The 25284-nt window shown below is 42.1% G+C and overlaps 1 protein-coding gene across 1 annotated transcript; it reads right to left on the bottom strand.

The window, feature by feature from the left end:
* Positions 1 to 2994: 2994 nt before the first annotated feature.
* On the bottom strand, positions 2995 to 24362 carry LOC109751293 (brefeldin A-inhibited guanine nucleotide-exchange protein 5). The gene is made up of 32 exons (XM_020310185.4): positions 23970 to 24362; positions 23676 to 23863; positions 22505 to 22626; positions 22365 to 22423; positions 21823 to 21880; positions 21286 to 21370; positions 20981 to 21187; positions 20821 to 20879; positions 20620 to 20689; positions 20431 to 20499; positions 20231 to 20353; positions 20078 to 20131; positions 19904 to 19992; positions 19638 to 19734; positions 19436 to 19534; positions 19149 to 19355; positions 18891 to 19001; positions 18611 to 18795; positions 17905 to 18528; positions 17377 to 17794; positions 7580 to 7819; positions 7353 to 7476; positions 7087 to 7235; positions 6609 to 6962; positions 5937 to 6103; positions 5647 to 5855; positions 5381 to 5544; positions 4413 to 4529; positions 4167 to 4303; positions 3801 to 4089; positions 3590 to 3685; positions 2995 to 3497 (listed from the first exon to the last, which is right to left on the bottom strand). Exons 1-32 carry the CDS (start codon positions 24082 to 24084, stop codon positions 3435 to 3437), a joined length of 5148 nt encoding a protein of 1715 aa, XP_020165774.1. The 5' UTR covers positions 24085 to 24362; the 3' UTR covers positions 2995 to 3434.
* Positions 24363 to 25284: the final 922 nt, after the last annotated feature.

Here is a 25284-nt window from a genome sequence, read left to right as displayed (position 1 = left end):
AACTTGCAATACCACAAGTTTGAAAAAGAAAACCTTCACAAAGTGGCCTATCTAGTATGAACTTGTATGAACTAGCTAGTATGAACTTGTCTCGATTTTTTTTTACATTTGAAAAAAAATTGGCCCCGGGAGCATGTGCTCCCGGGAGCCAAATTGAATTTCCGGAGTGAATCCCACTACTAATTGTATCAACATGTGTGCTTTCACATCATGAAAAAAATGTCCCGGGGCCAATTAGTTCAGTTGATGTGGTTGTGGCAGAGGCCCCCAAATGGGCGCTTGATCGAGTGGACAAAGGATGCCACGCATTCTTTTGGGCCGGTTCAGAAGAGGTGGATGGGGGTCGGTGTTTGGTCTCCTGGAACCGGGTCTACCGCTCTAAAGAGCTGGGAGGGCTAGGAGTTATTGATCTGTTCAAGCAGGGTATTGCACTAAGGCTTGGGTGGGCTTGGCTCATGAGAACTGACGATTCTAGGTCGTGGCAGTGACTTAACCTAACGCCGGATAAGCAGGTGAGTGCGGCGTTTGGCAGTTTGGTGAATTGGCAAGTGGGCGCAGGCAAGAAGGTGCTGTTCTGGAAGGATCGCTGGATCAATGGTGCCACAATTAAGGAACTGGCACCTCTCGTATTCGGACGTGTGAGGACACAAACAGCCAACGGGAGATGTGTAGGGGATGCGTCGTGGATGCATGCTTGGATGAATGACATCATTGGGGAACTATGTACTGACGGTTTGGCCCAATTCATTCGGTTGTGGGAGATCTTGATGGGCATGCAATTGATCCCGACATTGAAGATAAACCTATTTGGGCTTGGAACCGAGAAGGGATATACACGGCCTCTCTGCTTACAAGATGATATGTATTGGAGGGGTCAGATTCCAGTCCTACACTGCCATCTGGAAGTGCTGGGCTCCTCTAGTGTGCAAACTTTTCATGTGGTTGGCCGTGCAGTATAGGCTTTGGACCTCGGACAGAAGGTTGCGACACGGCCTGCGGGAGGAGATATCGCCATGCTACTTTTGTGAGCAGGAGGAGGACACCGTCGATCACATCTTGTTGCAGTGTGTCTTTGCTCGGCAAGTATGGTACCTATGTTTTAGAAGAATGGAAATCGATCCGGCCCTCTGCCCTTCGGTTCAGGCTAGAATCGGGGACTGGTGGTCGGAAGCGAGGAAGCGCATGCCAAAACTGCAAAGGAAGAGGTTTAACTCTGTCGTCATGTCGATATGTTGGAAATTATGGAAGCAACGCAACGGTAGGGTTTTTGGGAGAACCGAGCTGCGAAATGAAGGGGGTACAGTGGATTTGATTTGGCAAGAACTAGAGATGTGGACTAGGGCAGGAGCCACCGGAGTAGCTACATTTTGTGAGTAGTAGGCTAGGCCATGGGGAGTGGAGACTGATGTAGTATCGTTGTGTGATGTCTATCGAGCTCTGATGTAATCTTTTGTATATATTTTTCTCCCTTATATAAAGCTATGGTACACCTTTAGCGTACCTCGAAAAGAAAAAAGTATTGTCGCAACTACATTTATTAGCTTGATCCACAAGCATCCCCTACCATGCAACATGCATTAGTGCATTCTAAGTGGCATTTAGTTGTAACATGCATAATTTTCATGTTAAGATTTGTATATTTGTTTATACTGAAATATCTTGCATGGTTTAAATCTTAAGGAGTGAATTAGTATTCTACAACGGTAAGCACAAGTTTCATTCACTAGGGAACACATATTACTCCCTCCGTTTCTAAGTATTTGTCTTTTTAGATATTTTAAATGGACTACCACATACGGATGTATATAGACATATTTTAGAGTGTAGATTCACTCATTTGGCTCCGTATGTAGTCATTTGTTGAAATTTCTAGAAAGACAAATATTTAGGAACGGAAGGAGTAGTTCACTATGAGCCACGAACTGCCACATGTTAGTTTACTTTTGTAGCACAGACAGGGCACAAGGTGTGCCTCCCCACGGGAGGACAAATTAATTCACTTGGTAGCTCATGTTAGTTCACTTTAAGATCACAATTTTTGACCGAAAAAGGTTCATCAAAACCTATCAACATCAGATCTAGTTTTAAAGATAACGTGAGAAATACAGAACTTATCAACATGGGATCCAGTCTAGCTTTAAAGATCTCGACGCAAGGACCGGTGAAAACACGCAAGGTACAGCAAATGCTACAAAAGTAAAATGTATACCAAATACTGCAACTGCCAAACGCCACTCGGTTTCTCTAATGCTACAAGTTACTATAGTATTTTGCATAAGGTTGCATGGCATGCCTACATGCTCCGTACTCCCTTCCCAAATATAAGTTTTTCTAGAGATTCCAACAAATGACTACATACGGAGCAAAATGAGTAAATCTACACTCTAAAATATGTCTACATACATCCGTATGTTATGGTCCATTTGAAATGTCTAAAATGACTTATATTTAGGAACGGAGGGAGTATTACTACAATTTTAAAATACTTCGTATCCAAACACAGCTCTATCTGCTTTCCAAAAAGGAAGAATGCATTAACTACGGCAGAGATGGTACGTATCGCAAAACAGGACGCACACGCGAACCAACCTGTGGTTAAGATGGTTAGGTGGACAGTGGAGCAGTGTTCAAATCCTGGTGCTCGCATTATTCCTTGATTTATTTCAGGATTTCCAGCGATGCGTTTTCAGTGGGAGGAGACGTTCCCGTCGACAACGAGGCGCCTACGATGACTTTGTAAATCTCAAGATGATATGCCGGCTCAGTCTGTCAAAGGTGCTCATAGAGGTAGGGTGTGCGTGTGTGCGTTCACAGGGGTAAGTGTATGCGCGTGTATATGAGCGCTTAGGTCTGTACTGATGCTAAAAAAAAAACAGGACGCACACGGGAAAAGGCACAATCATACTGTTACCAACTGATACTAGTGGCAAAAAGTTAGTCAAATAAAAAGAAACCAATGACCTAATACAATGTTGTAACAATCTCGGAATCAGATAGTGGAACAATGATTGGACTTTAACTTTATTAAATGCAGCCTACAAAGCCCTACCATGAGTAATCTAGTCTTGCCACATAACAACAGGCACCAAGTACAATGTGCTGACCAATGTACACATATAATGCCATATCCATCGTCTCAACTCTAGTTGTGTATAGAATGATAGAATCATGGCCCTCCAGTCCAGGCACGGAAAAATAACACATAAATTACAGCAACTCCATGATATCTGTACTCACATCATCTACGAAAACTTGTATACTAATTTACAGATCTCGAGCTTACAAACTCTTCACCTCCTAGGATGTAACTATTAAAGCAGATATGCGCCTTGAGGACGTGAAGCTTCCCTCGGTGCACCATGTGCAAAAAATGCTGATACAGAATATACTCCAGTAAGAAAGATATTTGCAACAGGGAGGAGTTTGACCAGGACTCAGGGCATGAGTGGAGTAAGTTGTTTGCTGAAAAGATCGCCAAGGGCCCCACGAACATCCATCTGAAACATAAGCACAGATTAAAGCTCCAGTACTGCTATAGCTAGTACTCCATGTGTGGAGTATATGTTTATCGCCACAAAACCACACATACCTGATCACAGCAGATAAGTTTGGTGATTAATGGATAGAACTCTCTTAGGTGCTTCTTGAATATCTGAGCATCCATGATGCACATTCCATTCAAAACCTGATATGCAAAACAAAACAAAAAAAATCAAACTATGGGAACAGAATATTTCTCCACAAAAGGATGAAAACCTCGGAAAGGCCCTATGTATATCAGAATCCAGATGTACTATTACCTTCATAATAACAGGTGCACGTAGATCAAGTACACGGTGTATGTCCGCACTAGCAGTTTCCCCGTTGCTAGGCTGGAGATCAGACGCTTCTTTCAAAATATTCCCACAAAATGAAACGAGCTTCCCTTCTGCCAGGCTCCTGAGCTTTTCTTGTTGATCAGACTCCACGCTAGATCCGTTTGTTTCCTCAGATGAGCCATTTGCACCATTGTGCACTGTTGATTTGTGTAGAATCTCTAAATAAATAGTAGTTCCAGCTAGCTCCTGGCGAAGAAGATTTAGTGGTGGCCTACACATGATATTAAGTTCCCAATGTTAGAAACATTAATTTGGGAAGCTAAAATATATGTAGTCTTCAAGCATTACCTTTCAGGCGGTATATGGTGCATCCTTGTCCGAAGGTTCGATGGTGAGTTATATGAAGAAGCAAATTCTAGTAGCGAGAGCAGGATATCCATAATTGCGATCTGTTGTGTAGCTTGCAGTTTGCTCCAATACCTCTTCTGTAAAGTTCATCCGTCGGCACTAGTTAAATATATCAGCAGAAGCAATGCCTGAACATACCATAAATTATTCAGATCTAGTATCCATCTATAAAGCACAAACTGTTACCTGTATACTGTCAATAGCCCCAAGTAGCAGCAGCTGAGTGATGCATTTACTTCTAACAGTCTCCATCATAGGGTTCTCTTCTTCTTCAGTCTTGTCGGCTCCATCAGCTTCAGGTGTCTAGATCAACAAGCAGGCAAATTAAATATATAGAAATAACATAGCAAACCATGAAGAAAATGACACTTTGTACTTCCAAGGTTCCAAACTAAGCTCACTGCTTGTATCTGCTAATAGCCTAATATGCTTCAGTATATTGAATCATAGGTGAACAGCTCCTTCATGGATGCCAGCTCAGTCTAGCACAGATATGACTTCTGGCAGGTTACAACTATAGTCACAGATGCTGAGCAAGGTTTTCGAGTCGATGAGTCGACGAGTCGTTCGGGGGTAGCGACTCTTGATGAGTCATGCCTGGCCGATCGACTAGTCGCAACTAACGAGAGGTTGAGTCGACATCTGGCAATGCGACTCATCGAATAGTTGATGACTAGTCACGCGACTCAAAAACAGTGATGCTGAGAACATCGATATAAAATGGATAGCATATCAGTTGAAGAAAAACACAAAAATAAAAGCCTCAAATTTTATTTGATCCCATACTGATTAGGATTCACAGTATATAAAACTGCCTAGCACGGCAACAAGGCAGTAACATTCCAAAAGTATCTAAACGTATCAATTTACAGTATATTATTCAATATTTTATGTAACTCCATCTATCCTTGTTCGAATGAACTCGGTTGTCGACAAGTAAAACCAAAAACTTATGTTTTGTGTGAAACACAGAAACACCCAATTTATTTACCACACTTTTGTGATAATATATGGTTAATGCGCAGATAGATATAGCAAGCAACAGATGCCTACAGGCATATGTCTAATGACGCCTACAGCACATGTCATCTATTAATGTTCATATCATAGGCTAATGACACCTAATAACATTGGCAAGAGGAAAGAACATGCACCTTTGCAGGTGAGGGCGGAGCAACATCGTCCATTTTGCCCTTTGGTTTCGATGTAAGACTTCTGACCAAAAGATTACCCATCATATTACCCATAAATCTTTGTCCAAAGGTTTGATTAGATGGGGAGACTGCAGGTTGTGCTCTCCCAGATGGTGATGGCAAACCTAGATAAGTGGAACATATTGTGTAGAATTTTCAGTATTCCATTCATGTGAAAGTATTGCTGGGTGCATAAAACAACTAGAGAAACACTTTAGCTTACTTACCTTCTGAATTTTCCAATCCAATCCGTGGACTTGTTTCCTGATGACCCTCCTGTTCGCCATTATTACTTATTGATGCTTCTCCTTCCCTGATATCATGGTAACTACTAGCATCGGTCTCAGATTCTCTTGAAAGTAATTGTTGATTGCTTGTCTTTTGAAATCCTAGTGAATTGAGGAGTTCAAGGGGTTGTGTTGTGTATGATGCATCCCTGCAATGTTAAAGCAACATTAATATATGAAAGACAAAAGCTAGAATACATTTTAGTAGGAACAGAGTTTGAGAAACATACCTAATACTCTTTAGTAGTGTTTCCCAATCACCATCGCTGAATTGGTGACCACCAACCTCTATTAGATGAACTAAAGCTCCCAGAGCAATTGAGACTACAGTTTGGTCTGTTTTCTTGGCACACTCTAGCAGTAAGCCCAATAGAGGTGGAAGCATAAATGACACTTCCTGAAAAATCACAATGAGATGATAACCAACCAAACAACTTTCCAGTATCTCTACTACGTGCAGGACAAGTAGACAACTAAAATATACAAAGTCAACTATGGATACAAACATGAAGTAAATATACCAAGGCCTTCTTTGGTTTAGAGGAATTTTGAGGGAATTTTAAAGAATAGGAACTTTGTAGGAAAAAATCCTTTAGAGCCCTTTGGTTTGTAGGAATAGATTCCTATTCCTGTGTAGGTTAGGAACCAATCCTTCTCATTTCAAAGGAAAAAAACATTAGCCTAGACAAAATGAAAAAATTCCTATGCTATGAATCAAGTGACATCTCTTTCCCTACAGCAATTCAGATACATGTCATTCTCAATTCTTATGGTTTTCCTATTCCTATCCTATGAACCAAAAGAAGCCTAACATCAAAAGTTTTCATGATATTGATGTTCCGAAGATACAAATGATTTCCATTAAGCAACTAAAGTGAAAGGACAGAGAAGGCATTTGTTACCTTATAGAAAGTATTGAAAAGGTTGCAGATTAACTGCAAAGAATGAATGCTAGTATCACGAAGCCAATCATCCCCAGAAGAAAGGCCATCCCTTCCAGCATGTCTCACATGATCAAATATAGGAAAGAGTACACGATGGAAAATGCTCTCCCAAAAGGGAGAAGAGAATTTATGTCCTCTCTCGTTCAGCAGATCAAACAGAACTTCAAGAGCGCAATGTCTAACTTCTGGTCTAGAGTCTAAGGTCAGATCAGACAAGCCAGCAAGCATAGGAAACCAGTAATGCTCCGTCACATCAAAATTGGCCTCTGGGAGAACATCAACAGGCTTAACAGAACCACCAGGAATAAACCCCTATACAAAGAAATGGATGAGGGAAAGATAAGTCATTTCCATGAATAAGAGTGCAACAGAACTACAGATAATAACAGGGGCTGCAAAAAGTTTATTTGCAGCGAAGGGTATTCATTGTCCCAACCTCTGCCAAACGATCTTCACATATACGTAGGAGAGCAATAGCCTTCAAACTAATCCGAGAAGTGCATTTGTTATTGGCGAAACCAATAAGACAGTTAACACAATCCATGAAGCAATCACCAACAACTTGATCAAAATGTTCCAAGATAACTGCAAAGCACATCCATTCAGTTCAAATTTTAAGCCGGGAAGGGAAAAAAATCAATACTGTCAACATATAAGTTGCGGGAAAAGCCATGCATTTATATAGGTTATTCTAAAACTTACCTTGTTCGACGTTTTCAAAAGCACTTTCAACAATATATTCGTTCTCATCATCAGCTGCTGCAGTGAATATCATGAACACACAACGCCAACCTGACTTTATGCTACCAACTTTTGACTTGATCAGCTGCACGTTCATACAACATTTTTTTACTTAGAGCACTATTTGGTATAAAAGCCTATATCATTAGATTTCATTGATTGTCAAAAGAATGTGCATAATAACATACCTGAACAATGCAGTCGACAATTAGACCACGGATCTTTTCGCTGCGACTATTCCTCATTAAAATAACAAAAGGCTTCAGTATGTCATTCTGAAATGTGAATTTGTTCAGCTCCGCACGCTCCAAGTACTTCATGCCAAGCTGCCTCAGTGAGTCAATGGCATACATAGCAACTTTCTCGTCATGGTGGCTCCCAGCAGCAATAAAATGCTGAGCCAGCACCGACCATATTCTGGCCCACACCTACACGTACACAAACAGATGGCAAGTTATTAGCAACAAAGGCCTACTACTTTCATGGCATGACAAATCTTTCCTACTTATAAAGATTGGAGTTGGTGGTGAGTTCACATGTGAGTCCACCATCCTTTCCAAATAAACAAACACACGCATCCCCACATGTGGAACTAGCAACCTTCCAAGAGACATATAAACAAATATAACTTACATGTGGGATCTATCATATAAATAAACAAATACACTACTTTCATGTGAGACCAAATTTTTTTTAAAGGCACAAATAACAAACACAAAAGTGTGACTTCAACTCAAAATAAATTTTGTTTTAGTTTCTTTCCCAACCTATTATGGTCATTTGAAGTTCTCTGACGATGCATGTCTCTACCATATTTTTGCTATCTTTTCTAAACGTAAATCACACAACGGGAACAAGGACACCAACGTTATTTAACCACCTCATAAGCCAATGGCTCGGTGGCAACACATGGGCATTGTGCTAGTAACAATTAGAATTTTGTGTTAGGATTCGAGACAACCCATAACAGTAAAAGATCCCTGATGTTGATGTGCACACTGGCCCTTCTATCCGGTTGATAGACTGGCGTTTAGATGCAGGCCAATAAAATGGCTCCAGCAGGTACACAAACATTTGGGTAAATGGAACACACTGAATCTTTTCACGCTTTTTGCAAAACTTTGGTGCATAAAAACAAACTCAAGGAAACACTGGATTGTTTGGCCTACTGTAACTGGGTGAAAATGTCCGTTTCATCACTTGCTAACTGGATCAGACGTCCAAAACACTAGAGATGATACCCTCCGTGCTGCTGCAAGAATTATGCGCAAGTATTTCAACTAGATTTGGTTGAATGAAACATTAGTATTTAGATTAAGGGCGTGTTCGGGAGCCCTCCGGCTCCTCAACTCCTCGACTCCAGGTCAGGAGCTGAGCCAAATGGTCCAATCGTGGCTATGGGAGAGAGAAGTTGGCGATCCGCCGCGTGCAAATTTGATGGAGTTGAGGAGTTGGAAAACTCAAGCTCCACAAAAACTGGGAAGCGAGTTGGCTGAATTTACGACTGATTGCCACCGCGAAGTGACCGTAGGTACCGCTTCGAGGCAGCGCTCGTCTCCTCCCTCGACTCGATCCACTGCTCGCCCGTTCCCCTCCACGCCTGCGACGAACCCTAGCGCGCCGCCACGAGCACCCAACCGGCACGAGGACCAGCGACCACCCTCCCCACCACCGCGCTCGCCCTCCTCCTCCTCCCTTCTGACCGGAGCTCGACCCCGCCGTCCCCGACCGGAGTTCTTCGAAGCCGTCCCCAACCACCGGAGCACGAAGGCTGCATCGACGAGCTTGTCCCCGACCTCCTCTGCCTCCTCAAGTACCTCGTCCGTCTATTTGAGGGTGAGAGTTCAGAACAACCCCAATCTGACCTCAGGAGCAGAAGCTAGTGAACCGAACGGTTAGCTCGCTCCAGGATTTTAGGCGAGAAGCTGGCTGCTGACTGGTGGCTATGGAGTCATGGATTTCGTGGCTGTGGAGGGCTCCCGAACACACTCTTACAATATGAAAATTTGAAACTAAAATACATGATTTAATGTATTTGATTATTATATAGTTGTAGAATATTTATTAAATATGAGTAGCATGAATGGTGAGCGTTAAGTTGGGCCTTTTCCCATGCATGGTGACATGGTGAGTTGGCATAGTTGCATGTTGAAAGAATTAGAGTTAGTGGGGATCAACTACTTAGGTATATAGGATGAACAATTGTTCAAAACGAAAATATTTGTGTTCCACTGTTCCTTTCGACCATATTTATATATCTGCATCATTGTATAGATAAATAAAAATATTGTTGTGCTGATATCATATTGCTCCAATGCCACATGCCATAATGCATTCTGATTGTTGTGGATCTTTGTATTCTGTCTGTGGCAAAAATTCTTAGAGAATAATATTAGGTTTTTCCACTTCGCAGTTTTTCTTCCCTTGGCACCAATGTGCGCCTTTACCCATTTTTCCTCAGAAATTGCATATCTACTACTGCTAATGTGTGCAATGCAAGCATAATGATGAGGAACAATAAATGAGGAAAATAAAAATATAATCATATGTCAAATCTGTTTGGCTACTTCTAGATACATCTATTGTAGTCTAGTATTTCTTTTCTTTTCTCAACCCTAGCTACAGTTTTCTAGAGTCTTCTAGCTATGAGTAGAATAGTGAATCTTAAGTAATGTTTTCTGGAGTGTTCTAGCCATAAGTAGAAGTATGTGAAGGCTTCCCAAAGCCCTATAAATAGAGGTCCTCACCTCTAGTTTGTAGGGAGACAATGTACCCCCACTACCTATAATAGAACTTGGAGTTCTTATCTAAGATATTGGATTAGATCTAGCGTTCTAGGAGTTTTGGATTGAACTCCTGCTGCCCTATCGGCCTATATTCGCCTCTAGAGCTAGCGCAGCACATTGAAGCTGTTCCTTCAACACTTGTGCTGCACACATTGTAGCAGCAAGGTGGAGTTGCTCCTCCACAACTTTGTGCTGCTTCAAGTGGTACCAGAGCCCCATTGATCCATACAAGTTCTTGTTGTTCTCTTTGAGAAAAAGCTGCAGCAAGCAATGGAGCAATTGGAGAAGAGGATGGATGCTGCAGAACAACAAATCAAAGAGCTGTGTGAAGATCTTAATCGGAGATTTGACCAGCTGGTTGAGATGATAAGAAAGGGTGTTCCCCTGCTGCCAATGAAGAAGATTCATCTAAAGAAGAAGATGTTCAACGACGAAGAAGGGGAGGTAATCTTGGAACAAGATCACCACAACAACGTGCAGTTCAGCGTAATTCAAGAAGGCCAATTTATGTTGAAGCTTCTGAAGATGAAGAATATGAGGATGCCCTTGAAGAGCCTGATCTCTATGCATATCGGAGAGTACCCAACCCTACATATGCAAGGGAAACATACAAGGTAAAAGCTGAGATCCCAACTTAATGGAAATATTGATATTGAAGGGTGCCTTGATTGGTTATATGAAGTGGAGACTTTCTTCGAGGTCATGGAGGTTCCGAAAGATCATAGAGTTCCTTTGGTCACGTACAAGCTGAAAGGAGGAGCCAGTGCATGGCGGTATCACGTTCAAGACGAACGCAGGCTGAGAGGAGAACCTCGTGTGAGAACTTGGCGGCAAATGAAAAGTCTTTTGAAAGGGAGATTTTTACCCGCTGATTATGACCAGATCCTATTTATCCAATTCCAAAATTGTGCTCAAGGAAATAGGACTGTTTCAGATTACACGGAGGAGTTTCTAAGGCTACACGTGAGGTGCAACCTTGCTGAAACTAAAGATCAACAAGTTGCAAGGTACATCAATGGTGCTATTCAAGATCGATTGATGATGCAACAAATCTGGTCCATTGATCAAGCACAAGCTCTAGTCTTGAAGGCCAAGAGGTTTGTGAGGATGAGAAAGACAACTAAGGCTCCATATCCTCCATATCCCCATACCGAAGGCTCGTCCAGGAGCCAGAATAATAGTGTGGAAGAAAAGACCGCTACACCGAAGGCAAAACGACCCATCCTGAAGCAAACTAGAGGCAAGGGTAAGGCAAATGAAGGCCCAAAGTGCTATAAATGTTGTAAAGAGGGACACATATCCGGTGGTTGCCCACTAAAAAAAATTGTTAACACAACTATCCATGATGGTGAAGACGATGAGGAAGAATACAAATCTGAAGATGTAGAGGGACAAGAGGTTTGTCAAGAAGAAGGTCAAGAGGTGGTATGTGTGATTCAGCATCTCCTATTTTCCACACCACAACCTGACGACACAAAGGAAGAAAATATTTGAGAGCAAATGCACGGTGAATGGCAAGGTATGCAAATTAGTGATTGATAGTTGCAACTGCGAGAATCTTATCTCCCAGAAGTTAGTGAACCATTTAAAGCTTGATACTAATGATCATCCAAACCCCTAGACTATTGGGTGGATCAAGAAAGGAGTGAATATGAGGACCACCAAACAATGCAACCTGCCACTTCCTTTGGGCAAGCATTATCGCTCAAATGTGTTGTGCGATGTGGTTGACATGGATGCCAGCCATGTTCTTCTTGGGAGACCTTGGCAATTTGATGTGGATACTACACACAAGGGCAAGGAAAATTCTTATTCGTTCATTTGGAACAAGAGAAAGATCATTATTCTACCAAACAAAACTGACGGTAATATCGCTAAGGACGAGGGGAAAAGAATGTTAACTATCTCCCACACCTCTAATGAGTTTATGGAAGACTTGAAGGAGGCAGATTTGTGTGCTGCACTTATTGTAAAAGGAGAAGAGCACCCGACTGTTGAAATTCCGGCAAAGGTACATGGCTTATTAGCTGAATTTCATAACATACTTGGGGAGCCACAAGGCCTACCACCGATGAGAGGGATTCAACATAGAATCGACTTAATTCCAGGAGAAAGTCTTCCTAATCTTCCACACTATCGAATGAGCCCAAAAGAGCATATTGAAGGAGAGAGTGGAAGAATTGCTACAGAAGGGGCACATTCGAGAAAGTATTAGCCCATGTGTTGTACCGGTCCCTGCTCACGCCCAAGAAAGATGGATCTTGGCGCATGTGTACGGACAGTAGAGCCGTTAACAAGATCACCGCAAGGTATAGATTCCCTATTCCCCGTCTAGATGATATGTTGGATCAGCTTAGTGGAGCAAGAGTGTTCACAAAGCTAGATTTAAGAAGTGGATATCATCAACTCCGTATCAGACCTCGAGATGAATTGAAAACCGCCTTCAAGACAAAAGAAGGGTTGTTTGAATGGCTAGTCATGCCATTTGGACTCTCAAATGCATCAAATACCTTTATGCACTTGATGAATCAAGTACTTCGACCCTTCTTATCCACTTTGTTGTGGTCTATTTCGATGACATCTTGATCTATAGCAAGGATGGGGATGAACACTTTGATCACATTCGGAAGGTGCTAGAAGTACCAAGGGAAAATGAGCTCTACTTAACTTGAAGAAATGTGTTTTCCTGCAAACACAACTTCTTTTCCTAGGATTCGTCATAACATGTGTATTCGTGTTGATGATTCTAAGGTTGAAGCAATCCGAGAATGGCCAACTCCGAAGACCATTTTTGAGGTAAGAAGTTTTCATGGCCTTGCAACTTTCTATAGGCGATTTGTGAAGAATTTCAGCACTATCATGGCACCAATTACTGAGTGTTTGAAGAAAGGAAGGTTCCAATGGACATAAGCGGCTGAAGCTAGTTTCAATGAGATTAAACAAAAACTCTCACAAGCTCCTGTCTTGGTGCTACCTGATTTCAACAAGACTTTTGAGTTGTGTGATGCAAGTGGAGTAGGCATTGAAGTTGTTCTATCTCAAGAAAGGAAGCCCATTGCTTTCTTTAGTGAGAAGTTAAGTGAAGCTAGACAGAAATGGAGTACCTATCAGCAAGAACTGTATGCCGTTTTCAGAGCCTTGAAAACTTGGGAAGTCTTACCTAAAGAGTTCATTGTTTATAGTGACCATCAATCCTCGAAGCATTTCATAAATCAAAAGCATGTTAACCGCATGCTAGCAAGATGGGCAGCATATCTGGAGATGTTTAACTATCTCATCGTGCATAAATCTTGGACAACTAACCGAGTGGTCAATGCTTTGAGTCGTCGTGCATGCCTCTTTCTTTTGAGGCTGAACTTCCAGGCATGGATGAAACAAAGGAGTTGTATGAGGATGATGAAGACTTTGGCCATGTTTGGGTGAAGCACATCAGGGGCCAGCCATTAGGTGATGACTATTTGGCGCAGGATGGCTATCTCTTCAAAAATGAACGTTTGTGCATCCCAAGGAGTTCTCTGCGTGACAAACTAATTAGAGAACTGCATTCAAGTGATCTTAGTGGCCATGTTGGACGGGAAAAGACTATCGCTAACTTGGAAGCTCGCTACTTTTGGCCACAACTAAAGAGAGATGTTGGAAAGTTTGTTCAGCGATGCCCTATATGTCAAACAAGCAAAGGCCAAGTCCAGAACACAGGGTTATACATGCCTTTGCCTATTCCTATCGCTCCATGGGAGGACATCTCTATGGACTTCATCTTGGGCTTGCCAAGAACAAAACAAGGGAGTGATGTTGTGTTTGCGGTCGTGGACAGATTCTCTAAGATGGCTCATTTCATCCCATGCCGCAAGACAACGGATGCTCATCATGTGGCAAACCTATTCTTTCAAGAAGTGGACTTCATGGAGTTCCAAGATCCATCATCTCAGACCATGATAGCAAGTTTCTTGCTGCATTTTGGCTCACTTTGTGGAAGCAATTCAACACTGAATTCAAATTTTCTAGCACTGCTCATCCACAAACAGATGGATAGGAAGTGGTGAACAAGTTTTTGGGTAATCTGATCCGTTGCATTTGTGGAGAAAGAAAGGGACGATGCGATTTGGCTTTATCTCTTGCAGAGTTCTCCTACAATAACCCCAAGCATAGATCCACATGAAAGAGTCCTTTTTCCATTGTCTACACTAAAGTTTCAACACATGTGGTGGACCTGGTGAAGCTACCATCAAGGGGAAACTCAAAATCAGCATTGTCCTTTGCTGATAATTACACTGAGTTATTTGAAGAGATCCGTGGTGTTTTGGAAGCACAAAATCAGAAATATAAACAACTTGTTGATTGCGAAAGGAGGCCAAAATCATTTCAAGTTGGGACAAGGTGATGGTCAACCTCCCAAAAGAGAGGCTGCCTTTAGGTGTTAAAGGGAAGCTTAGGCAGTGAAAGTATGGGCCCTTCTCTATCATGAGGGAGATAAATGATAATGCTTATATGATAGATCTTCCAAGCAACATGGGTATATCCAACACTTTCAATGTTGCGGACTTGACCCTCTACCATCCAGAAGAAGCGCTCTATGAAGATAACTCGAGGGCGAGTTCCAAACAACCATGAGAGAATGATGAGGAACAATCAACAACAACAACAACAAAGCCTTTAGTCCCAAACAAGTTGGGGTAGGCTAGAGGTGAAACCCATAAGATCTTGCGACCAACTAATGGCTTTGGCACATGGATAGCAAGCTTCCACGCCCCCTGTCCATGGCTAGTTCTTTGGTGATACCCCAATCCTTCACTCCTCCCATGTCAAATTCGGTCTACCCTGACCTCTCTTGACATTCTCCGCAAGCTTTAGCCGTCCGCTATGCACTGGAGCTCCTGGAGGCCTGCGCTGAATATGCCCAAACCATCTCAAACGATGTTGAACAAGCTTCTCTTCAATTGGTGATACCCCAACTCTATCTCGTATATCATCATTCTCGATCCTCCTCGTGTGGCCACACATCCATCTCAACATACGCATCTCCGCCACACCTAACTGTTGAACCTGTCGCCTTTTAGTCGGCCAACACTCAACGCCATACAACATTGCAGGTCGAACCGTCGTCCTGTAGAACTTGCCTTTAAGCTTTTGTGGCACTCTCTTGTCATAGAGAATGCCAGAAGCTTGGCGCCACTTCATCCATCCGGCTTTGATTCGATGGTTCACATCTTCATCAATACCCCCATCCTCCTGCAGCATTGACCCCAAATATCGAAAGGTGTCCTCCTTCTGAGGCACCACCTGTGCATGGCTAACCTCCTCCTCACACCTAGTAGTACTGAAACCGCACATCATGTACTCGGTTTTAGTTCTACTAAGACTAAACCCTTTCGATTCCAAGGTTTGTCTCCATAACTCTAACTTCCTATTTACCCCCGTCCGACTATCGTCAACTAGCACCACATCATCCGCAAAGAGCATACACCATGGGATATCTCCTTATATATCCCTTGTGACCTCATCCATCACCACGGCAGTCCTATCTTAATCGGGAAGTCATCAATGTCGACATCACTTGTTCGAACACTTGTTGCTGGGACTTTGTGTTTCTCCAAGGCCCGCCACATGGACACATGAGGAACAATAGATAAGGAAAATAAAAATATAATCATATGTCAAATCTGTTTGTCTACTTCTAGATACTTCTATTGTAGTCTAGTATTTTTTTTCTTTTCTCAACCCTAGCTATAGTTTTCTAGAGTCTTCTAGCTGTGAATAGAATGGTGAATCTTAAGTAATGTTTTCTAGAGTGTTCTAGCCATAAGTAGAAGTATGTGTAGGTTTCCCAAAGCCCTATAAATAGAGGTCCTCACCTCTAGTTTGTAGGGAGACTATGTACCCACTACCTATAATAGAACTTGGTGTTCTTATCTAAGATCTTGGACTAGATCTAGCGTTCTAGGAGTTTTCGATTGCACTCCTGCTGCCCTATCGGCCTATATTCGCCTCTAGAGCGATATCTAGTGCAGAACGTTGAAGTTGTTCCTCCAACACTTGTGCTGCACACATTGTAGCAGCAAGGTGAAGTTGCTCCTCCACAACTTTGTGCTGCTTCACATAAGCTGTGGTGTTTTCTACCACTTGCCAAACATATATTTGAGAAAGGCCCAAACTTCCCCCACACATTTTCTATGAAGTTTACTTTTTCTCCCCCACTTATTTGGGACGCCATCCCCCCAACGCAGACCATTCACATGTGCTCGCTCCACTGCTGCACACCATTCCCAGTGCACATGTGGTATACCACAGAAAGGACTGAACCCAGGTGTGGCCCCCTATCTCCTGCCGAACCAGCCACCAACCTCCAAGACTGTACCTGAGGTGGCTGCATATGCTACTGTATCTGCTCACTCCGCACACAATCGCAGGCCCATCTCCATCAAGTAATTGATAAAATTCCTCAGCACAGTGCATTTTCTTTTTATTTTCCTATTTTTCTTGAAGGGAAAGATGGCTATCTGACAATTGGCTGAGCACGGTGACCCTAAACAGAATGGTAAAATAAACCCTACTGAACCTGTTTGCAGTGGTACCCAGTAATCACCTCCAATTATATAGTAAATTGTGATTTCAGCACGCCCTAGAGATTCCAGTAGATTGTACCCAGTTCGATTGTATATTTCAGTAAAACAGCATATTTCTTTAAAAAAATCAGGTAGGGGTGCATCCCTTCATCCAGAAGGACTTAAAAAATTAGGTGTTCAGGCTGTCAGTTGAGTAAAATTCAAGGACGCTCACCAATTAGGTGCATATGCGCAACTTCATATATTTATAAATTAGGGTCATTCTATAGTTTACATGGGCATAAACTGAATGGCCAATGGCCAATGGCTAAACAAAAACAATTCTGAATAAACCAGTCTCAACTCTCCCCTGCCCCCATAATGCTCCCAATGAAAAATAAGCAGGTCTTTCTAACATAATATAAAATTAAGTTAGTTCTTCTTTGAATAAAAAAAAAAATCACAGAATGAAGATATTGCCTGATTCAATGAAGCATCCTCTACAATGGCATATAATAGTAAGAAAGTAAGCAATTTTGACCTACTTATTTATCTCTTCACTATGTCACTGAAAATTAAGTCTCATGAAATAACACAAGAATTGCTAAAAGAACAATAGGAAGCATAATGCAAACAATGATATAGACAGAAGCATACCAAACGTATCCGTGCCATATTGTAGTAGCTTATTTCAACAAGCTTTTGCAAGCTGAAGACACGAGGAGGTGTCTGTTTAAGTTCTTCAGCAGAAATAGTACATAGGCCATCGAAGAATTCAACAATAGAATCACTTGGTAGTTTTACACTGTTTACGAACACTTGTTCAGCAGGCTTCCCTGACAACTCTTTCAGTGACTGAACTACAGAATCCCTTGATATTTGATTTGATCCCTGCATAACAGTTGCGGCCATTGAAGGAACTGAAGTGATATACTCGAGTCTTGAGACACATTCTAAAACAGCAGTCCAAGCATCTTGCAAAGCATCCATATCCATGTCAGCTAAGGCAAGGAGAGTTCGCAATGCCTCAACATTTTTACTACGCATTTCCCTGGGAGCATGCAGAAATGTAAACCTGCAAAAGGTTAATGAAGGAAACGACACCATTACATCCATATAATTAAATGGGAAAAATAAAGAAATAAACAGTGCATATTCATAAATAGAAAGGGTTAATTTTCTTACCTCACTAAGGATGTCAAGAAAGCATAGCGCATGGTCTCCATCCCAAGAACACGAGTAAGATGGATACCAGCCTTAAACCCTTCCATGCACAATACAACCCTAGGCTTGTTGTCACCTTCCTCCATAGTTACAGAAAATGTTGCAAGCAAAGGCCATCCTACAGCCTCAAGCATTGGTCTAACAAGCTCAACCTGCTGAGCAACATGAAAAACACCCCTCTTCTGTCCCTGGTTTTTGAAAACTGCTTGGGTCTGCTTAATAATTTTTTCACTTTCTGCCTTTGTATCACTTGCTGACTTCAGTCTTGGGAGAGCTAAATTGAGGATATTGACGAGGCGACCCTTTTCTTCTATTTCAGGTCTTACTTTACTGGTTTTTGCCGCATGAAGATCATCTTTCATCTTTATCTCTTCATTGATAATTGAATCATAAAGTTCCTCCAAGAGCTCCTTAGGAGCACATTCCTCTTCATCACTCGCAGTGTTCAAACGTACGAAATCTGATTTTGACATCTTAGGCCATACCATTGGATTATGTGCATCAGTATTTAACATTATAACAGCATAAGCAAGAATATAAGCAGTATCTGCATTTTTAAAGAGCCCGGGGTTATCAGCACAGTACCTGCAAGTCATCACATAATTATTTGAGGACCACAATAGAAAATGTCAAAGAAAAACTGTATTAAGATTCTACAAATGCATACCGCTCAGCAAATTTTTCCATTATGCGATCAATCTTTTGTGCCTCCCCAGGAAGGCGAAATCCTTTGAGGAACTCGCGAATTGCGGCATCAAACTTCAACCCCGAAAACTTCATGGAATCGACATAAGCATGCATCACATCAAGGGGAAATTCCTCATGCTGTCCCAAATATTCACCAATCATTACCTGCAAAGTTACAGCTCATCAAAGTTAGTGGTTAGCCACATCACTCTGACCAATAACTGCAACAGCACAAATAACATTAAATTCCATGAGATCACCTTATCCAAGCTGGCATTGCTCTTGAGAAACTGAGCTACAGATGATGCCTTATTTTCAATCAACTTATTTGACAATAAATACTCGACCCCCTTTGCTGGCTTGCGATTGAACTGTAATATAGAAGGGGCGAAAGGGCCAGTTACAATCAGTAGTGCAGCGAGACAAAACTAGGACAACAGGTTTGGTACAACCATTTACATGTATTTGAGAAGTATCATCAGGTAAAGGAAGCCAAATAATAACAGCAAGCCTCCCACCTCTGAAATTGCAGCCTCCATTGTTGATTTGTGAGCTTTAGCTCTCTCAAACTGATTGCGACCATCCTCTTGGACCTTCGTCTCATCAGTTGCCAAGCTCCTTGCAGAAGCACCGTCATCATGAGATTCAGCAACGCTCCCGTGATTTGAGGAATCTCTTCGAGCTTGCTCCCAATCAACCAATGACTTCAAAATACTGACCAAGCACTGCAATTCAGATTTATGTGTTATATTAGTGTCACATAAGAAAATGTGAAGAATTTTTGAGTAGTCAGAATAATAGTAACCTGAATAGATGATCCTTTTACAGAAACTGTCTGCGATGAAGCAACTGCAGCCCTATCAGCACTTTGAGATCCATGTGCAATTCTTGACAGAGCACTAACCTGATAAGAAGTGTACGAACAATCAGATACACAACTCACAAGTCGACAAACTTGAGGACATGCCAGTCCTGTGTGGTTACAAAACAATCTTCCTTGTACTTACCATGCGTTCAAAAAGGTTTGGCCCGTCAATGTCACAATCATAATTTACAAACATATCCGCAAGCATTTGTGAGTCTTTGCAGACTTTTTCCAGCATTCTAATTGAAAAACAAGTCAATTGAACAACATCAGACATATATAGGCAGGAAGATGATCTATGTCAGCAAAACAAATAAAAGATAAAGAAGACAAAATTGGATCAAACGCATTGTATGTTTATGCATTATTATGCACCAAGATAAGGTTCCATAAAGAAAGAGGGATCACCTAAGGACACTGGACTTCTGACTGAGGGAGCTATCAGAGCTATCTAGAGACCTTAAGACTATCAAAGGAAAGAAAACACCAATTTCTCCCTGCATAGTATTCCAAAAAAAGGTCAGGATACCAGAAGAAATTCAATGCTGCAAAAAATGTCAGTTCTTCTGATGGAAATTTTACCTTGAGACTCTCTCTAAACCGAAGCAAAAGAACTGAAAATATTCTGGTAGCATACTGCCAAACAAGAAAAGATGGTTTAAAATGATAGAAGAATCTATCAATATAATCATGCCACAAGGGTATGCATCACAAGGGAAAATTTATAAAAATGACCTGAAAAACAACTGGAGATGAAGACACAGATGCCCGGAGAAGAGCGTAGGAAAGGTATGCTTTAACTGAATCAATGAAGTGGAAATTTTTGGCAAACAAATCACTGACTCCTTCTAACAATCCCTGCAGATAAAAGAATCAGCAGACATCATCTAAACAAAGAAAATAAAATATTAACAACCTCCACGATGTAAACTAACCTGCAACAGTTCAAGTGACAGCAGCCTTGTCTTGGTAGCAACCTCATCACTTTCTTCTTTCATGCTCATCTAGGAGGATGAGAAGAAAAAAAACATGTGATACTCTAGCCAAGTCTCTTTTTGCAGGGAATATTCTAGTCAAGTCTGATAAAAGTAACATCATGTAGGCCATTCAATAGAAACACTAACCTTGCAAAGAGTCCTAAAAAGCAATAGTGCATCCCGCTGAATTATGTTCATTGTATCCAGGTCAATTCCGCTGGAAAAGAGAGGAAAGGGGGGCAAAGGTAGTAAGTTACTGCCACCTCTTAACATGTCACTAGGAATGATGCAAGGAAGTAATATTCTGGATATGAGTAAGTGCTAAACACAATTTAAAGTTCAACCTACCCTGAAACTTTCTTTCCATCCTCGAGTTCAACAGCCTTGTCAAGAACGGCCTCCAACCCCTTCAAAATGGAACATCGTATTAGAGCTAACTAATGAAATATATAACCGTTCAGATTGTCCTGATGGAAGGACTAAAAAGTACCCAGTCCAATTTCACTACCTTAATATCCGCTCCTCCTGCAAGATTCTGAAGCTCTTCAACAGATGTTGGAGATGCTTCTGAAGCCCGGTTCATGGACAACGCATCTCCAAGAGTAGTTTTTTCCTCATCCTGCTTGTCAGTGGATATTTCTCCATTTTCTGAGTCCTCCTTTGTGCTAGACGAAGGTGAGTCTTTAACTGCAGAACTTGCAGGTGGTACAGAAGCCTGAGACATATAGAAAGAAAGATCAACACCAAGAAAAACCTTCAATGAGCCATTTTTCTTCTATGTAATGCTAATATAAGTTCAGGGGGGAAAGTTGCCTGCTCAGACTCCATCCTCCTGAATACAATGCTGATCATCTGTGTTAACATGGCTTTTGAGGTAGCCTGGTTCACAGGGCTCTTGCTGAAATACCAGCAAAAAGTTTAAGCATGTATCAGAATCATAATACAGCAAACATGAAAATGTAATATACTCCCTCCATTCCAGAATAAGGTGTATCGATTTTCGTGCAAGTCAAACTTGTGTATGTTTGACCAAGATTATAGAATAAAATATTGACATCTACAATACAAAATAAATAAAATATGAAAATACTTTCATGATGGATATGATGATTCAAATTTGGTACTATAGATATTGATATTTTTTCTAATAACTTGGTCAAACATGCACATGTTTGACTTTTGAAAAACTAATACGCCTTATATTTTGGAACGGAGGGAGTAACAATTACTACCTCTGTACACTAATATAAGACATTTTTGCAGTTCAATTTGAACTGCAAAAACGTCTTACATTAGTTTACAGAGAGAGTACCTGTTAAGATTTAAGAGTTAAGAATACTAAAAAAATACCTGTTGAGAGCAATGTTATAGCAGACCCTAATAACTCCAAGCAATGGTTCTCCATGTACTGCATTACAATAAGAAGTGTCAAACTAAGCATTCCCTACAGCATCTCGCATGAATGTTACGTATGGAAAGCCAGCTGCAAGCAGCAATACTTACACCCCCTCACTGACTATGCTGAGGTAATAATTGAATACCAACTTTGAACTTGTTTGCCTAGAGGCTTTCTACAAAGATAACTACAGGTATGCTTTTAATTTACCACAGAAAATACATGGCAGCAAACAAGTATGCAATTTCAGATATAAATTTTGGGGTTAGCTGTACACAAAGTTAAGCTTCATGTCAGATCAGAGTTAAGAACATAGAGCTTCAGGAGGGGGCATGGTCAACACGCCAACACAGCACTAATAATCTACACTTTTTCCCATACCATGCTATCATAGCTTAGTGATCCTATCCAAACAGCCGCATTAGCTTCTAACTTGCATAATAAGCACATTGTTAATAGATGTAAAAAAATGAGCTTAGCATGACTGGAAGGTTACCTCTAAACCTATTTGAAGCAACAGCGTTGAGGAGAACTTTCAAGACCTGGAGAACAGTACTGCAACACACGTGTCAACTCATGTCAGTACCTGTGCATAATTGTGACCTAACATGATATGAACTTAAATGTAATGCATACCTGTCAGAGGAGGTGTTATCAACACACCCACATACCATGTTCAGGATGTCAGTAAATAGTGGGGAATTTTTACCCTCTTCTAGACCAGGATCACCCTCCAGATGGTCATAAGCAACAAGTTTCTGGTAATTATTAAAATGGAAACAGCCCGATCAGAAAAGGTTGTCCAGCAAGTCTCATGTGATATTGCAATGTAAATAGGAAAGGTTACACGATGTTTCAAAGGTGGCAAAAAACATATTAGAGTGATTCTTGAGTATAGCTACACGCGTAGCGGCAATTGGGGTATTCATTTAGAATGCTGCACAAGCAGAATGATAAACACACTTGTCTATATCCCTTTGCAGTGTAGCATATCATGAGCTAGCAAACACAACGGAAGGCCGTAAATGGATACCATATGGACAAGATATGGTATACACCATATATCTATATGTGATAGCTGTGGGCTCATATTCAGATTTACATTGATGTTTATGAATAGCAGACAAATGGACTGCCAAATAAACAAAACTATACCAACATAACAAGTATAGAACTGAAGTAAGCATCTTCATTTGCCTGTTTTGTGGTCTTTTCTAACTGAAAGTTTTGTTGTCTTGTTACGATAACACTTCTGTTAAGTTTGTAAACTAAAACCTTTCAGCTATGAATCAATTTGGTACTCCCTCTGTAAAAAAATATAAGAGACGCTCTTATATTTTTTTACAGAGGGAGCTGTACTGATTTTACTCTCCGACTCCAAGTTTGGTCCAACATCCAGTACATACATGATGATAGCCTATGTTAGATGTCGGTCAGAACTTTATGCTGGTCAAAAGAGTATACAGCCTGTTTACATCCCAAACCCAGATGGCCAAATGCAAGGGGTTGTGTAATGCTTCCAGACATATGGAATGAGCAACCGTCTAATACACCATCTATCACCACATTAACAAACAAAGTATCCCCTACACAGCGCATCGCCACCCTAAGGACCAATGCCTTTCACGGGGGCTTACCGCTGTAGTGAAAGATCAATTCAAGTTTGCTACCGTAGAGAACGATCACTCTTGCCGCACCACATTTGCAGCGTCAACGGTGGTGAACAACAATGTAACTCGTTTTCCGGTTTGCAAGCCTCCGGCAGGTGAACAGGTAGCAACGAGCAGGAAAAGGAGACAGCCATTACATGGAGGCAGTCGAGCGCCGGCTCGACGAGCTTGATGTGCTTGGTCTCGAAGGCGAGGCGCAGCGGCTGCAGCACCAGCTCGGCCTGGGTGCCCTCCAGCACGCGCCCGGCCGAGGCCAGCACCTGCGTGACAGGCGCCGGCGCGCCGTCCTCCTGCCGCTCCTGGGCCGCCACCCCCTTGATGGCATCTGCGACAGACACGCAAACCAGAGCTTAGTTGATCACCGATCGGGCGCGCGCGCGGGCGCAGCTGCGGGATCCCAATGCGCGGGGGGGCGGGAGGCGTGGACGCACCGAGATAGGACTGGATGGATTGCTGGAGCGCGGCGAACTTGCCGCGGTTGGCGGCGCACTCCTTGAGCATGGCCTCGAAGGCCCGGGTGACGAAGCCTCCCGCGGCGCCCGCCATGGCCGCGGCGGATCTCCCTCCTCCTCCTCCTCCTCCGGGTCGCGGCGGGGCGAGTGGGAGGAAATGGAGTGGTTAGATCCGAGGAGAGGGAGGGGACGCGAGATCTGGAGAGAGAGAGGGGAGGGGGGGTTTGGATCTGGGCGCCTCACTCGTCGACCTGTTTTGCCTCGCTCGATCGCGGGTTTCAACGGATCGCCAGGACCATTTGCCAAATTTTCTTTCACGGCAATATACTTTGCCTTGCCACGACCTCCCACGCAGTGGCAGACTGCCTGCACAGAAGATTCGGTGCGTGTGCGCAAAGGTTTAGACTAGCCATAATGGGTAGTAACATAGAGTAGTAACACTTATGTTACTATCTCAATAGTGGGTAGTAACATAAGTGTGGTAACATGCAAAGCTTCATTTATTACGTTATAGACTCATATTGCATTGGGACATGTGATGTTACAGTAACTAGCTAAGTTACTAGTACTACATCTCTCCTCATTAACTCATTGCCACATAAGCAAAATTGTTGAGTTGGACTCGATGTTACTACCGAAGTTACTCCCACTGTGGCTAGTCTTAGCCCCACGGGAGAACACGTCGACAAACGATGGTTTATTTTGGGTTCTCAAAAGAAAACGACGGTTTATTTTGCTATAATCACCTCATCAAACATTTGCAATTTTGCAGTGTACATACTCCAAGCATCTGTGAAGTACATAAAAGAAACAATTTTGACATCGGCTTGGTACATTTGGTGGAAAAGAAGACAGACGGTTCATACAGAAAGTTTGCAGTCCTTGTCACATGCAGCGCTATCAATTCAAGTTTTGGTGTCAAATTTTGTTAAAGCATCAGGTAAAGAGTCCCAACCAAAGTCGAGTATCTGGAAGAGGGCGACTACTGGATTTATCTCTGTAAATGTTGATGCAAAGGATATTGACTTGGGCTCTGGAGCTACGGGCGTGGTGATTAGAGATGATAAGGGAAGATTTCTAGCAGCAGGCTCCCAGATCATTCCCTTCGCGATAGATGCGGCAACTACTGAAGCACAAGCAGTTTTGGACGGAATTCATCTTGCAAACCAACTTGGGTGTCAGAAATTGGCAATCCAATCAGATTGTTCAGAAGTTATTAATATTCTTCAGAATGGGGGGTTTTCTGCGACAACTGCAGCGCCAATATTCGAGGACATATGTATACAGGCAAGCT

Source organism: Aegilops tauschii, chromosome 2 (genome assembly GCF_002575655.3).
Source record: "Aegilops tauschii subsp. strangulata cultivar AL8/78 chromosome 2, Aet v6.0, whole genome shotgun sequence".
Taxonomy (NCBI): domain Eukaryota; kingdom Viridiplantae; phylum Streptophyta; class Magnoliopsida; order Poales; family Poaceae; genus Aegilops; species Aegilops tauschii.
The sequence above is the reverse complement of the archived record's forward strand: the minus strand, read 5'-3'. Positions and strand labels throughout refer to the sequence as shown.

Bases quoted from the DNA above. Each gene is read 5' to 3' on its own strand.
- LOC109751293 (XM_020310185.4), bottom strand. From the start codon at position 24,084: ATGGCGGGCGCCGCGGGAGGCTTCGTCACCCGGGCCTTCGAGGCCATG. The intron at 20,690-20,820 runs GTAGGTTGAACT...TCTCTTTTCCAG, and splicing joins GATGGAAAGAAAGTTTCAGG to CGGAATTGACCTGGATACAA. The intron at 19,993-20,077 runs GTAAAATTTCCA...AATACTATGCAG, and splicing joins GGTTTAGAGAGAGTCTCAAG to GGAGAAATTGGTGTTTTCTT.